General features: G+C 35.4%; 2 protein-coding genes across 4 annotated transcripts in view; one reads left to right on the forward strand and one right to left on the reverse strand.

The window, feature by feature from the left end:
* The window catches only part of LOC110028422 (spermatogenesis-associated protein 20), a 75,190-nt gene extending 63,334 nt beyond the window's left edge, over positions 1-11,856 (forward strand). The window contains exons 10-11 of the mRNA XM_020730256.1: positions 11,231-11,404; positions 11,498-11,856. Coding sequence (XP_020585915.1) covers positions 11,231-11,404; positions 11,498-11,701 — 378 coding nt within the window. The 3' untranslated portion in view covers positions 11,702-11,856. The remainder of the gene's footprint in view (positions 1-11,230; positions 11,405-11,497) is intronic.
* Positions 11,857-13,445: 1,589 nt separating this feature from the next.
* The window catches only part of LOC110022345 (sucrose nonfermenting 4-like protein), a 20,959-nt gene continuing 17,834 nt past the window's right edge, over positions 13,446-16,570 (reverse strand). For all 3 annotated transcript variants that reach the window (XM_020721227.1, XM_020721243.1, XM_020721235.1), the window contains 4 exons: positions 15,781-15,844; positions 15,620-15,689; positions 14,565-14,670; positions 13,446-14,153 (listed from right to left, as the gene is read on the reverse strand). In XM_020721227.1, the coding sequence (XP_020576886.1) occupies positions 14,056-14,153; positions 14,565-14,670; positions 15,620-15,689; positions 15,781-15,844 (338 nt within the window). In that variant the 3' untranslated portion in view covers positions 13,446-14,055. The remainder of the gene's footprint in view (positions 14,154-14,564; positions 14,671-15,619; positions 15,690-15,780; positions 15,845-16,570) is intronic.

The raw sequence follows: 16,570 nt of genomic DNA on the forward strand, positions 1-16,570 counted from the left end.
GGACCTTCTGCCAATGAGTACCTAAGCCCAACTAGCATCATTGTAAACTTCCACATCTTTGTTCCGAGTTTTCTCAATAGTAATCCTCAACCAAAAGTCTTCTTGAGGAACCTCAGAATTTTGTACTTCATCTACAATTGCTCTTTATTTGGGATATTCATATGTTGGCTCACAATACTGACAAAGTATGCATTGTCTTCCCCATATGTCGCAGATATACGAGTTTCCCTACCAATCTTTGATATCTTCTCTTATTCACAAAGACTTGTTTTTCTCCCCTTTTTGATTTATGGTTGGGATCCATTAGAGTATCATCAAGCTTACATCCAATCATATGTGTCTCCATTAGTCGATCTTGGATGTATTTACTCTATGATAATAATGTCTTTTTGGACCTCGCTATGTTCATACCTAGAAAATATCTCATGGTTGTCAGATCCTTGATTTTAAAGTCTGTGACAAGCACTTTTTTTATTTTGAGAATCTCTCTTTCATTCTCATCAGTAAGAATCATATCATCTACATATACTACAGTGTAACAATTTTATCTCCCTGAGTGTGTTTTTTAAATAAAGTATGATCAGTTTGACTTTTAGAATATCCATTAGATCTCATAGCTTTAGTAAACTTTTAAAATATGCCCTTGATGGTTGTTTATGCCCATAAAGAAACTTCCTGATTTTGCTTACTAGGTGTTTGTTTGAATCATTCTCAAGTTTTTGTGGTATCTCCATATACACTTCTTTTTCTAGATCCACATTCAGGAAGACATTTTTTATGTCTTCTTCTTCTAGATTCACATTTAGGAAGGCATTTTTTATGTCAAGTTGATGTAGTCCTCATTCTTTGTTTGTTGCTACTGAAAGGAGAACTATGATAGTGTTAAATTTGGTAACTAGTGCAAAGGTTTCCTGATGATTGATTTCATAGGCTTGAGTGAAAGTTTTTGAAACAAGTCTGGCTTTGAATCTCTCAATACCACCATAAGTTTTATATTTGATGTTTAACACCCATTTTGCACTTAACCGACTTCATATTTTGAAGGAGTTTAGTAAGAATCCATGTACTGTTATGTTTTAATGCTCGAATTTTCTCTTGAACGGTTTTTCTCCATTCTAGATTTTTAGGGGTTTCATAAGTGGATTTAAGCATCTGCATATTATTAAGGTTCGAATCAAAAATTTTGTAGGATGAGATAGTTTCCCATAAGCTACATGCTTTTGAATTGGATATCTAATGCAGCTTTTCCTGTTACCAGTATCATAAAGGAAGGAAATAAATTATTTGTACTAGACTCCTTATCGAAATTTGATGTGATGCAGGCTCAAATTTTGGTTTGAGTTTTGTCCTTGCAGGTTGCCTTCAACCTGCTCCTGCTCAAGATTTTTCTTTATACTTATGTACACAGTTTTTTGTTTTGGACTTCAGGTTGGTTTTGTTGGACATCGTCAACCAAGATTGGAGGGCTAGGTGGAGTTGGTGGTAAAACCGTATAGGTGTCATCAAGTGCATCCCAAAATTGATGTTCATTGGCACTCTACCTCTGAACATCATATTTGAGCTAATATGATTGATTTTTAAAGAATGTGACATTGATGAAATTGCAATATTTTTTGGTAACAGAAGAGTAGCACTTATACCTCTTTTTGTTGCTATCATACCCAAGAAAAATACATTTAGTAGGTTTATGGTCAAGATTGGTGTGAGTTTGAGAATGGTCGTGAACAAAAGATATGCACTCTAAGATTTTAAGTGGGATGGTAGAATAGAAAGTTCTGATGTGAGGATAAATAATCATCAAAACATGAAGATATGTTTTGAAGTTAATTACTCAGCTAGTCATTTGATTGATAATGTATGTCGCAGTAAGAATTTCTTCCCCCCAAAAAATATTTAGGAACTTGATGAGACATGATAATTGAGTACGATATCTCAAGGAGATACATGTTCATTCTCTCAGTTATCTCATTTTATTGTGGGACATTAATATATAGACATACATGGATGATTCCATAAAATAAAACCCCAAGGATGGCGTTGAAATATTTCTTTGCATTATTAGTTTTTACATCTGAATTTTGTATTGGAATTGAGTTTGAATCATGTCTTGGAAGGTTTGGTAGTTTGGGTTGTTTCAGATTCCTCCTTGATTAGGAATATTCATTTGATTCTAGTATGATCATCAATAAATGAGATAAACCATCTAACCCCATATAGGATTTTCATATTTTGAAGGCCCCTCAAATATCACTATTGATTTTGGCAAAAGGGTGTGAGGGTTTGTGCTGGATCAGAGTATAGTTATTTTTATTGTGTTATTGACAAGGTAACAAATTTCACATTAATAAAAACTAGATTCTTTATTGATAAACAAACGATGACATGACTTGGCAACATTATTGAAATTGGGATGACCCAGATGACATTGTTATAATAAGACATGATTTTTGGTAGTCATTAACTCAACAGAAAAATGGAGGTAGGATTATGTCACGACCCAGCCCGGGACTTGGAATTAACCAAAACGGGTCTGACAAGTGGGTAGTGTGAACTAAGTTTTCTATATTTATTTACAATTTAACAGATGAAAGAGTCACTAATCAAATTAAATTAAAACAGTATATTTAAATATATCTAATTATTGGTTCTTCTTATTTTCTATAAATATTATTTCTTATATCGTTAATATTTTAATGAATTAAATTAACTAGAAAAGTTAATTTAAAATAAGAATGAGCTAAACAACGTCAGTGAATACTCATACTTATAAATTACAGTAATACAAGAGAAAAGATGCAATATGCATGTCAATTAAGTTTTTAATAAATCAATATATTATAATATTATTCAATGATTATTATATTATTATCATATTTATATGATTTTATATTTGTACAACCGTCACAAGAGCTCCTTCAAAAAATTGTACTATTTAAAATACTTCAATATCAATATCATTTTTCATTTACGTGCACGGATACATTAGCATTCCTCCGCTAGTACTATAAAGGGGTAATTACATCATAGTTAGTCGTGCACACACAGACATTCAATAAAATATCATTTTCTGATAACAAATATTTCATTCTCATTTGTGCCAAAAATATTTATAATAATTTAAGCAAAATTAAGCACACTGGTCATTCTTACAATATGAAACAAAACTCAATAGAATAATAAATGATGGGTATGCAATATTATAACGGTAACAGTAAATGCATTTGGTCGAAAAGAAATAAAATTTTATTATAACAAAAGAATATGAGCACTCGTCTCGATGATAGTTGATTTGTTTGCTCTTAACTTGTGTTACTTCCATCAAATTATCACATATAAAATTTAAAATATTCAATTATCAGTTTATTTAATTTTTTATTTGATTGTGTTATAATTTAATTATGAATTCTTGTTGTATCGCATTATTTTAAATAAAATTTCAATGCTTTAAACTTTAAGTTTAATTATTGTAATCAAAATTATTATGAAATACTTTTAGAATTAAGACCCTAGTATTTCTTTAGTGCTTGAATCAAATGCACGAAATATATAATATTTATTAATTCACTTGAATAAATAAGCTTACCCTTATAAATTCGGTCGAGCCCTATTTTATGCATGTGAAACCCATCCTCTGCACACGGGTGAACTCTGGCTTCGGCTCCCTCCCGCACGAGCTTCTCAGCTACTGCGATCGACATCGCTTCTTCTTCCAGCATCGAGCGCAAGAAGTTGTCTGCAATGTTATATAGGTGAACTCACCTCTTTGGCTTCCTGACCTCTTCTCATTTCCTCTCCCCGCTGCTCACATGTTCGTTTCCTCTCCCTCTCCCACTGTTTGGCTCTTAGATTCCTATCCCTCGGTAGCAGAAATAGGATGTTATAGATTATTTGTATGTTTGGAGACTATCCTTAATCAGGTATAAGCTTGATATATTTCAACGCTGTGAATTACCTTCCTAGAATCTACCACCTGAAATTCATAGAAATTAGAATGAAAGTTAATAGCACAATTTAGATTTTGAGTAAGCTTGTTAATTGAAAGTAAGTTGCAATCTAGTTGGGGAACATATGAAGAAAGCTGAATATCTTTGGAAACTTTCATATCTTTTTTTTCCAATATTTTAGAGTGAGATCCATCAGCAAGTCTAATAAATTTAGGTTGGTTATCTCCTGGCAGTTGATGAGAGCGTGAATGTCCCTGGTCTTATGATCAAAAACACCTGAATCTATTATTCATGGTTGAATCTTCCATTGGCAATAAGATAGGAGGATATGTATCCTGGTGTATAATAAAGTTAGTAGGCTCCGGAGTAGAACTAGATGTCTTTATTCTATTCTTGGTCATAAAACCTATGCACCTTTAAGGCTGGAAGAATTCCTTTCTGTTATAACCTGCGTGATTCTTGACTGCTTCTTGTCGTGGGAGTGGAAAAACGCCCGGAGCAAGGACGTTTGCGGCTGCAGGAAGAATTCCTGAGGAGGGGTCTGCTAGAGGGAGAATTTATGTTACAGGGAAGAATGGAGAAAGGAAGTTTCAGCTGGCTGCAGGTAGAAGATTCAGTTAGCAGAAGGAGATCCGACTGGTGGTAGAGAAGTTCTTGCTGCTATAGTAAACAGCTTATAGTAAACTAGATGCTGCTGCTGCTGTCTACTGTACGGTATGGGGACGGTACGGCTGCTGCTGCTGCTGTCTACTGTCCTTGCTGCTATAGTAAACAGATGCCGGGGGTGGAGGAAGGCCTACAATTGGAGGATTTTGGCTGCAGAGGGAGTTCCGGAGGCAAAGGAGAACAGAGAAGGGTTTTCAAGACGAAATTCGGTCAAGGAAGGCTTGCAGGAAGAGTTCCGTTCTGGCTCTGGTGTACAGCAGGAAGAGTTCTGCTGCCGCAGGAAAGAGCAAAATCTAGCGGCTGGAGAAAATTCCTGCCGCTGAAGGCCTGCAAGCTGGCAGATTTCCTGAGTCGGCAGAAAATCTGGCAGATGGAGATGTGGCGGAGTGATGGAAAGTTTGGCAGAGGGGGTTCAGGCCTACAAGGAAGAGCAGACACGAGCTGCAGTGCTGCAAATGAGGGCATGCATGCTGCCAAAGGAATATGGCAGAAATTCAGATGAGGGAGATGCAGGCCTACAGAGAAATTAGGATTCGGCTTGCTGCTGCTGCTTTTCGCCGCAGTTGTTGTTGCTACTTCAGGAAAGAAGCATCCAGATAGGAGAATACCAAGAGGATGGTTCGCGGAGAGAATTCTGGTTGGCTGTGCTGGAAGAGTTGAGGGTTATGCATCAAGGAAAAACTGGTTGCAGGAAAAATTTCTTACGGCAAAGAAATGTAGAGGAGGATTTTCGGCTACCTGCAGTAATTTCCAGCGATGGAGAAGGGGACTGCAGGGAGGATTTCCGGCTATGGAAGGAGGTCCAATGCCAGGGTAAGGTCTAAATCTTTGATACCTTGTAGAAAAATAGGTTTGGGGAGGGGATAATTCCTTTATTCATATTATTCAAATGTATGGTATAATATATAGGAAAAATAATTCCTCCTAATTTACAAACTTACCAAGTATATCTAACTTAAATTAGGAAAGGAAATAATTTTGGAATAAAAAATAAAATAACATAGTATAGGAATGTAATAAACTAATCAAGAGTTTTCTAAACTCAATCAAACTTTTCTGGATCTTCTCAGATTTCCTCCAGAATCTTCTCAGATTTCCACAATAGCTGTCAGCCTTTCTTAAACTGATACTGAAAGTATTAGAAATAGCCCAATCTAAATGATCAGACAGGTCCAAAATCCCAAATGTGTTCAACTTCTTAAATATACTTTGTGGCCTCAGAGTTCTCCTCGAAAGAAATGAATTCTAGAAATGGTGGTTGTTTTTGAATTTTTATTCAGAGATTTTGGCTTCTAAGAAGTATAAAGGCTTATAAGGGTTCAGATCCTTTGCAAATCGCAGATACTAGGAGATATATTCTTATGGAGATGTCATTCTTATTGTTTTCGTTTTTGTCTCTCTTTTATGCCTATTTATAGGCCCAAGCTCATTTGGTAATTGACACATGTTTCCTCTGGTATGATATCAGAGTGTGATTAACATTTCCCTAGTCATCTCCCCAAACATTATATCGGTTTCTTTCAGTTTTAGCCCCAAAAGTGACTTACCATACACCTTTTGGACCTTTGCTTGTGTCCATCATCCATTCTTTGTGCCCTCTCATATACATGATGTTTCCCTAGTTCACGCTACACCCTCTCCTCTCATGAACTCTTCACTTCGTGCTCACACTTTACCCTAGGCATTGCTCTCACTTCCCGCTCTCGTATCCTCATTGGCACTCATGTGTATGAATCAACATATTTTCTCCCCTTACCTCAACATGTTGTGCTCCATACCTTCCCTTATTCAAGCTGGTTCATCTCTTTTTATTTGTCATCATGCACACCGTCTTTGAGCTATATGCAATGCTATAGGACGGCTGACTACTCTTCCAACTGATCCGTCAAATTGAAATGGAAATAGATAAATTTAAACTAAAAGTTTACAGTCTTATAAAATAATGAACTATATTTCTTTTGATTATTTATACATAACATTTGCATATGAATTTAATACATATTAAGATTATAATTACTCACTAAGTCAGGAAAACTTATTGTTGAATTTAATGGTTTCTTTCAGAAAAAGAAAACTATAAATTTATGTCTGGCAAGAGAGACTTAGTTTACAGGATGATGACTACAACTGATATGTATTATATTATGACGTGATTTTAGTTTATTTTTGTATTTTTTTCTTTAGAGTACTGATATACAGTTATATGTTGGTTGGAGATGTCTACAAACTGTGTTATTGTTTATAGATGTTTCAATTTTATGTGTATTTTGCTTTGTTGATTCTAGTGACTCTTTTATATTAGTAGTTTGAAAAGATGTGGAAAGTAAATTAAATGTTAATATCGTCCGACTGCAGTTCCCAATTTAGTTAATTTCATGCTATCAAGCCGGGCCGTGACAAAAGTAATATTAGAGACGTTAGATTGAATCATAATAAAAAAGAACAATTAGATTGATTAAATTAATTCATGATTATGTCTAATTTTAATTTTATGTTATTACAGAAATATGGACAATGAAGGGGAGGAAGTTAGAGATAATGTGGTAGAAATTGGTGCACATTCACTAACAGGGCTCTCTAAGGGTTGACCGGCTGGGAACAGTTGGACCGGTAGAGCCAAGGGGGTGCAAGGGTCGACCGCCCTTATTTTGGGGCAAGGATTGCCGCCCAAAGGGAGCGGCCTCCCCCTCCTAATTATCTACTATTTATATAGAATTTTAGGTCATTAGGGTTTAGTCTTGCTTGAGATTTTTGTCAAGACAGCCACCGACATCCAGTTTTCTCTTCTAGCTATATGCAACGGCGATAAGGTGCTCCAGGTATAACTCATCTTGAGGTGGTATGTAACACGCCCAATTTGCCCTTCCCTACTCATTGTCATCTTCTTGTGCATCACCTGTTGCTCTCGCTACTCCCCTCCCTATCCAGGTTTGCCACCCAATCTTCCCCTCTGCCTGTAGCCTCCTCCAGCAGTCGGTTTCCCTTCCCCAGCAACCGCTTCTACCATAACATGCTTCCCCACCAACCTTCTAACTTGTCGCCATGTTCTCCTTGTTGTTCCCGTCCTGCACTCCCCTCAATTAGCCACTATACTTCTCTCTACCTACATTTATAGTCGCTCTACCCTACCCTTCCTATAACAGCCGCATCCCCTCCTCTCCCCTTCCTGTTATAACTGCTCACCAGCCAAATCCCATCCAAACTACAACCACATATTCAAGCCCTTCTACCGGCTGCCAGCCTTACCCTAGTCGGAGATTTGTGTTGTATTTTTTTTTGGTGTTTTGGGTCTTGATTACAACCCATTTTTTTAAGTAATAATATTTGATTCCTATTGTGGTTTGGGTTAACTCTGATATTAATTGGTATCAAAGCTAGTCTAACCCTAGTTCTACAATAGGGTTTCCTAGTATTCATCCGTGTCCAAGCATCCTTCACCAAATTTTTTCTTTCCTACCACCAAATACCCTTTCCACTCTCACAATCTAAAATTCTAACCATACCACCAAGGAGATACAGACCCGAGTCTACCCGAGAAGAGATACATAGAGAGTTTCATCGTCTTCAATAGAGACTTGCGGAGATTGATGGTGGAACCTAAGGGGAGATTACCCTCGACCGCGATCTAGAGAGTCGAATGGGAGAAAGGGATGAGGATATGAATTTGTTCCCTAGGGAAGATGTCAGTGATAAGGAAGACAGACCCCAACGCTTCGAAATTCAATATCAGGGGAGGCCAAGAAAGGAGGCCACATATGAAGGACAAAAATTTTGGCATCAAAGTAGATGTGAGAATTGCATCCCTCAGAAGTGTTTGGATACATTATTAGTAAATAAAATTGAACGGGTTAGCTTCAGAAGTTGTTTGTTCTTTCTCACAACCACACCATTTTATTGAGATATATCAACATAAGAGCTTATCTAAATAATGTCATTTTTGGATAATGGCTAAGAGTGGAGTTTTAGTAGTATTTTGCATTATCACTTTTGAAAATTTGAATTTTACTGTGAAATCGGGTGATGATCACATTGTGGAAGGTTTCAAACATGTTGGTTGTTTCGGATTTTTACTTGATGAGAAAGGTCCAAGTGGTTATGATGTGATCATCTATGAAGGTGACAAACCACCTAGCCTCATTTATATTTTTTTTTTTTTTTGGGGCTCCCTACTATCACTTTGAACCATAGAGAAGAGATGTGTTGGTATGTATTTCAGGCTTGGGTACACTTGTCGAGTATGTTTAGCAAATTAACAAGTTTCTTACATATGACAACTAGGTTTTTTTTGTTGGTAAACAAAAGACGAAACAATTTTTCAACATAGTAAAAATTAGGATGCCTAGGGCAAAAATGTCAAACATAATTTGACTCTAATGAGAAACGGACTCAAATACAAAACTTGACTCAAAGGATTATGAATGGCAGGACAGTCTTTTTAAAGTGAAAGACCTAGTAACCAGATAAACTTCATGATATATGTCAGCACTGTCAATCACTTTCACCGAGTCCATCATCTCAAATTCTCACAAATTAGGTGTGGAGTTTAGTAACACAATTCGTGTCACAAGTAAGTTTACCGATAGACAAGAACATAAAACACAGATTGAAGCATAAGATTATTTGTGAGTTTCACACTTACTCTTCCTTGGATAGAACTGGGGTGGGGTAGCACAGATTGAAGCATAAACTAGCGCAACCCTAGGTCGACTTATCTAATTTGGGAGAACAAATTTGGATGACTTCATTGAGTGGTTGCAGATTGCTGAGAGGATTTTTTAGTCCAATTAATGGGAATGAAACTTGCTTTTATAAAGCTGAAGAAGTGTGTCTCTTTGTGGTAGGAGAATCGAAAGAGAGTGAAACATAGAGAAGGCAGGAACAGGATCGCCACTTAGGCGAAGATGAAGATGTAAATAAGGGTGTAGTGTAAACGAGCCGAACACGAGCGAGCCATGCTCAGCTCGTGTTCTGGTCGTTTATATTTCGAGTTCAAAAAGTATGTTCGTGTTCGGCTCGTTTGCTTAACGAGTCGAACACGAGTTGTTCACGAACAAAGAGTCATTTTAACAACCCTAATCATGTAGTCATAAGACATAAGATAATAAGGGTTTGAGCAAGATTTAAAAAATATTATTTATAGTAAAACATCATTTGAATCTAATTTAATAATTTTTATTCTATTTTTTTAATCAATATTTTAATTGATTATAAATCTTTGTAGCCTTATAGTCAATTAGATTTTTTAAAATACTATTTAATATATATATAAACTTGATGAGTGGTATTTCGAGCCAAAATATATATACATATATATATATATATATATATATATATATATATATAATTGAGGAAATTAACGAGTTGAACACGAGCTTCTTAACGAGTTGAACACGAGTTTTTCGCGAACAACGAGCCGTTTTGACAGCCCTAGATGTAAATGAAGTACCCACCCATACACTATCGTCAGAATATGTTCTTAAAGTTCAACCACCTCTAGCGAAGAGAATTTTCAGTGGAGATCATAGCATTGTTTGACCAGTATATGTTGAAATCTGCGGTAAGAAAGCCAAAGGAGCACACTATAGCCATAAGCTATTCATTGGGTGGTGGTCAGACCTTGGCACTGAAGGTGAAGACATAGCATAATCAGATCAAGTCCCTGCCTTCATTCAGACAGTTACCCCCAATAGGAGGAGCCAGTAGGAGTACACTTGAGAATGATGTGAAAATGTTCAGAAAGATAATAAAGCAGATCACAGTGAGAACAAGCTTAAGAGGAGTGCATCATTTTCAGCAAACCAAACGGCCCGTCCTAAACTACCTACCCTTCGTAAGGAAATAAAAGGCAAATGCCTTCCAAGTAATTTTGTGTTAATACGAATGACCATCTTATCTCTATGTCAATGTTGCTTGGTGGGAGATCACTTTGTAAACTCAGCTAAACCATATGTTAACGCTAGTTTGGAAAATTTGCACGGTTATTGCTGAGTTTAGGTTTTTTAGTATGTAGTAGGCCACTCGCATCTTTATTTAAAATACCTCATATAATTCAATCATTATAACTGCCTTTCTCGATGACATTTTACTCCTAGAAAGTGATCCAATAAGAGTCAATGAAATAAAATATTAACCTCAAAAATGATTTCTAACAAAATATCTCAGTTGACCAAAATATTTTAGCAGGGTCGAATTCATTTCTAGCAAACAATGAGTCTTTACTTTCATAAAGAACATAACAAATTTTTGGTGAGAACTTGATTTTTAACTTGCTAATTCTCCCTTCTCACGGCCAGATTTACATACATACCACTTAATTCGTATGTATTTACTTATCTAACATTTATACTTCAATTTCACACATGACACATTCTCTATGCATGAAAAAGGTGTTCCCTTTCTTAAAAGTTAAAATAGTGTTATTTTTTTATGCGAAACAAAAGATTTGTGTGGTGTAAATGTAAAAAACTGAACTTTAGGTGTTAGATGTGTAAATGCATGAGTGGGTGGTATGCCTGCACATGCCTATGCCCCATAAAAAACAATTTATTTTACATTCCTCAATTAGATTTCCCCCGCTGGGTTGCTGCAAATGACTTCTCCATGTTACTTGAATTATACAGGCAGTGTTTGAGAATCGTTTGAAAGAACAGAGCATAGCAGTGCCTCTAATGTCTTGCGCAGCAGACATGCTTCGCGTTCCAGCCAGACAAGTAGTGTTAGTTGGTGATAAAACCTCCATGGAGATGAAGAAGATGGTTGCTGTAGTTTACGCATCATATGATCCATTCAGAACTGTAAGTTGATTTCTATCAATGGAAGATAATATTCAAGTTGTGATTTAAGGTTCTTTTGGTAATTATTTTGTTTTTTTCTGATCTAAAATGTAGATAATTCAAATAGATCCTCGGAATGAAAAAGATATGGAATTCTGGAAGAGTAACAATCAGAACATATTTTTTATGGCAAAATGTTGTCAGACTAACAAAGCTGCTGTTGCTCACCTCTGCCAAAACTTCGTGTGTAATGCTCCTGTGGCAGACCCTGATGCGCTCAGTTCCCTTCTAAGTAAACGTAGAGACCGGGCCTTCTGACTATAGTCAACTTCTTTTAGGGAATTGTCATTGAGTTTAAACCCTTATTTTCGAGTTGGGACTAATGGGTCATATCTTTTAAGTGTGACCATAGTTGAGATTTACTTGGTATGTGTTGTTTGGTGCAAGTACGATTATATGCATTATATTTTTTATTTTTTAATTCAGTTGTATGATTGTTCATGTGATTGTATGGCAGGTTGTTTCAGATTTTGTAGGCATTGCAGTAATCACCTATTATGTCTGCAACTTCTGTTTAGAATTTCATTTTATTACTATATTCACTTTATTAGCATAACGTTTATTTTTCGTTTTTGCAGTGGCATTTACATGCATACCTCCCAATTCATATGTATTTACATGTCTAAAACCTGTACTTTGCTTTTTTTACATTCATACAACTCGAATCTTTCATATCACATCAAAATTACATCCATTTTAACTTGAAAATATTGAAATAGATCGTAACATGCATAGGTATGGTGGTATGCATGTAAACATTTATTTTACATGTTAGGTAAGTAAATACATGGGAATTGACTGGTATGTAAATCTTCCTATTGAATTTGTGAAGCTTCTGCAAAGTATAGGCAGATTTGATGTGCATACTCTTATCCCCTGTATCCAATAAAGGTGCTATTTTATGGATCAAATGTATAACTTCGAGATGAGAATAGGAACATTTTTATCGTTTGGCCCAGGTTTACCGGTACCGAAAATATATGACAATTGTTTGACCCTAAGGAGAAGATTTTACAATTTATGCACGGTTGAAGGTGCAAATATACAGAGGCGCTTTCATATGATTTTTTTTACTATTTTTTTTTTTTGGTGCTCAACTGGTCCGATGACTTGTAAGACGTACATAATGTTGCGTATATCAGGGAAGTTATTCAGAGCATTGGGGGATTATATTTACATTATACATCCTATAACCTACCTGTAACTTATAAATATATAAAAATAGAATCGCAAAACTTACTAGAAGGTACAGGTAAGTTACAGGGAGATTATAGGGGACATAATGCGGATATAACCTCTCAATATCCTAACTTCCCTGACATACGCAGCACGCGTACGTCTTACACGCAAATTTTTTTTCTCACGACTCGGGATGCATTTGAGGCAATAATTCATTACCACATCATAATTTTTTCATTTTAGCAGAATTACATTTGACCTGTTTTTGCTAAAAACTGTAGTTCGAAAATTATGCTTTACAATCAGGCCTGATTGAAAAAGTTAAAAAAGGACTTTTGCAAAGAGCTGCAATTGCTCAACATAGAACCTCATATAAAAAGAGCAGAATTTCATACTGTTATATATTATTGGTGCTTTAGTTTTATGAAAATTTACAAACATATAATACAACTTTTATGTACTTACATTACATCTACTCTTTAATCTTTACATACCACTTACCTGTGCATAAAAATATACATTAAAAAGTTAAAAAAGATCATATTTTTTATGTAACATGAAACACATTAATAGTACAAATATAAAAACTAAAAATTGTGTTTTAGTACTTAAATTGATGAAATTTGGATTGTATAAGTGCTATTTTATCAGACCACTTACAAACATATATTTAACTAACATTTTCTTGCTGCTTTTCAGAAACCAAATATATATATATATATATATAATATATATATATATATAGTGTAAAACAAACTTTTGAGAACCCAATCCATAAAGTTTAAACGCTATGCAATTTTTTTCAAAAAAAAGTACTCAGCAATTGTCAAAAAAAATTTGTATTCCACGACAATTTTACAATCATTATTACAAAAAAACTGCAGCCTGACCCACACGAATCTTAAAACATCATCATACCATCCTTCACAGAAAAAGGAAAAAAAAAACTAGCTCTGAAACACTGAATAAAATTCCAAAAAAAAAAAAAATCCTTTCAAATAAAAGTAATTATGACTTCATAATTGGGATACTAAAAACAATATGAACGACTAGAGCTGCAGAAACCCAAGATACATGAACAAAGAAGCACTTTCCCTCCCTCACTTTCCCTCCCTCACTTTCCCCAAACCTGAATTTGATCTACAGAGAGATGGTCCGTAGAAAATTGAAAGCATTTTAAACCTCCATTGAAAAAAAAAAATTAAAAATTAAGAACATGAAAACATAAACCAATCGGTCGTGAGGGGTAAAAAAAGAATATCAACCCATTTACAGCTCCTGTGGATTCTCCCAGTTGAAGGTACCAAGCTCTTATTTGGAAGGCCCAATCTAATAAAAGTGGGAGAATTAAAAGGAACAACCAAACTAATTACATCGAAGCGAGATGGAGAAGAGGTCGTGCCTTTCCAATAAACCGACGGGTTCATCATGGATTAGGATGAACCGAGAAAAAACCTGAAGACATCGCCAAGCGAAATTATACCTTCAACCCGCTTGCTGCCGGCCTCTACGATGACGACACGCCGAACGCCTGACGAAAACAGAAAATTAGAATAATTAAGGCTTAAAAGAGATAGAGAGTTAGTTAAACGAGTCGAGTCAAGTTGGAGCCACCCTCAAATTGAGTTTGGGCTTTTGATTGATTAATCGAGTTAGAGCTCAAATTTAGTTCTAGGAGTTTGAGCTGGCTCACGAGCCTACTTTATTAAGAAAGAGAGAACATAATATTATAATAAATTATACAAAAAACAAACATTTAGTAGATAATTAATAAGAAATCACTACATATAAATTATTAAAAATATCATATTTGAAATATTTTTAATAATTTATAGATAAAGTCTTAAATATTTATATATTTTGAGTATATCTTGTATCAATTATATTTTAAATTACACAGCTTACACCCCATAGTTGTTTCAGAATGGTAACTAAAGATTACCAGGGTTTGCTAATCGCTCCATCACCTTCTGCAGGGTATCAGTACCTAGGCACATCTGGCATCTTTGCCCAAAAAATCCATTAGAATCTTGCCCCAGTTGTAGTGCCTGAAATCAGCACAATGAAATAAGGAAGATTTACATACATAACACTCTACTCATGTATTTACAGATTTAACGAGATCTAACACCTAAGCATCTATTTTTACATATATGCCACCTTACCTATGCATGAACAGGTCTATTTTATCTTTTCAAAGTTAAAATAGTGATATTTTTTATATGATAAAAATCATGGGCGGTATTAATGTAAACACTAAAGTTAAGGTGTTAGGTATGTAAATACATAAAAATTGGGGGCATGTATGTAAATGCCGCAAGAATTAATTGGTTTAGATTTTAAAATTGTTGGACCTGCTAGTCTCATGCAAGTGAAAAATACCAGAAGATCCTTAAAACTGTAATTTGGATCACTCTATTTTATTAGCAGGAGTATTTAGCCCGTGTCCATGATCTCTTCATGTTAGAAAGCCCCCAACTCTGTCAAATATTTAGTAGTATAAGGATCTAGACACCGCATTACCAAGCTTAGTTTGGTTCCAGTTTTTTATGCTTGGAAAATCATTAGTTCGCATGTACCCCATAATTATGATTTAACAAGCATATTGGATGACTAATGAAATAGCTCACACTTCTATGTAAGCAAAGACATTTTTATTTCATATATATACTGAATGAAACAGACGGAAGCACCAAAATATGTTTTGCTAAGCTCAAAAGCACTTTTCCCATCTGGGAGGGGGGTTAAGTAGCAGCAGCTGGATTCTAGCCTTGTGCTCCAAAAATTACAAGTTTCTAAAGGGATCTAAATCTGAAGTTGCTACAGCTGAAGAAAATGAAATTCAAATATTATTTTTCGCGGTGTCCTTCAAATCTTCTTCAGTTTCTTCAGTTGGAATGTTTTATACGTTCATATGAGATAAGCAGCAGCCAAAGGAATGAAAGTGTCAAACTTTTTATAACAAAAAACAGAAGGTCAGAAGCAGAGTAGTATTACCTGGTATACAGTCATTTCATCAAGTTGAATGTGCGTGTATACTTTGTCTTTGGCCAGAGCTGTTATGTCACTGTACGTAAGAAAAAGCAAATCACACCTTCGAGTCCAGAATTTATGAGATAAAAATGGCAATGAGTTGAAATGAGTACAATGTAAGATACCTTTTTGAGTAGATATCCAACAAAGAATCCTTATCATTAACCACAGGAATTGAACTAACTCGAGCTGCATTAGCACAGAAGGCAATTGTAAGTAATAAGAAGAACAGAGTTCAATGGAATGTAAAAAAAGATGCAAATATCTTTTTCAACAAAAGATGCGAAGAAATCTCACATCAACTGTTTATGTTTCTTTATCTGTCTGTTTAGACAAGGTGGTTTTTCGAGTAAGATGCTATGGTGTAGCAACTTGCGGGCCTGAAAAGTTTGTAGCCACCAAAGCCTATAAACAATATTCACAATAGCAGAAGATCCGCAAAATCCCGAGCATTCGTCAACCATTGGCCACTTGTATGATAAAACTAGGTCAAAACAAATTTACTGGATGATAATGCACATCTTAATGAAGACTACATAAATACAACTTAAACTTGGTAAGCGACCACAACATCCTTCTCTTTCAAATCCTCCAAACAAACGATCAAGCTTCTCTCCTCCTTTAGGAAAGACAACAGATGCATCTAAATCAGATATTGCTCTCTTCCCAAACATTCAGTCCTTTTGTAAAGATTCTCCTCTGATATTCTCATTTATCCCTCAGAAATCAACCCATTCAAGTTTCAGCTCCATCTTCAACACAGAATATAATCAACTGCAAAAGTTTACCAAGCCCCATCATCACTTCCTCCCACTTTCCTAAGAGAAAGTAATAAATTTAGATGTGCCATCAAGAATGCTAACTCAAGTGAGTAAACTCAATTTCAGCCTCCATTGCAACTGCATCCACTTCCCT

This window comes from Phalaenopsis equestris, unplaced genomic scaffold, assembly GCF_001263595.1.
Source record: "Phalaenopsis equestris unplaced genomic scaffold, ASM126359v1 Scaffold000002, whole genome shotgun sequence".
In the NCBI taxonomy this organism is placed as follows: Eukaryota; Viridiplantae; Streptophyta; class Magnoliopsida; order Asparagales; family Orchidaceae; genus Phalaenopsis; species Phalaenopsis equestris.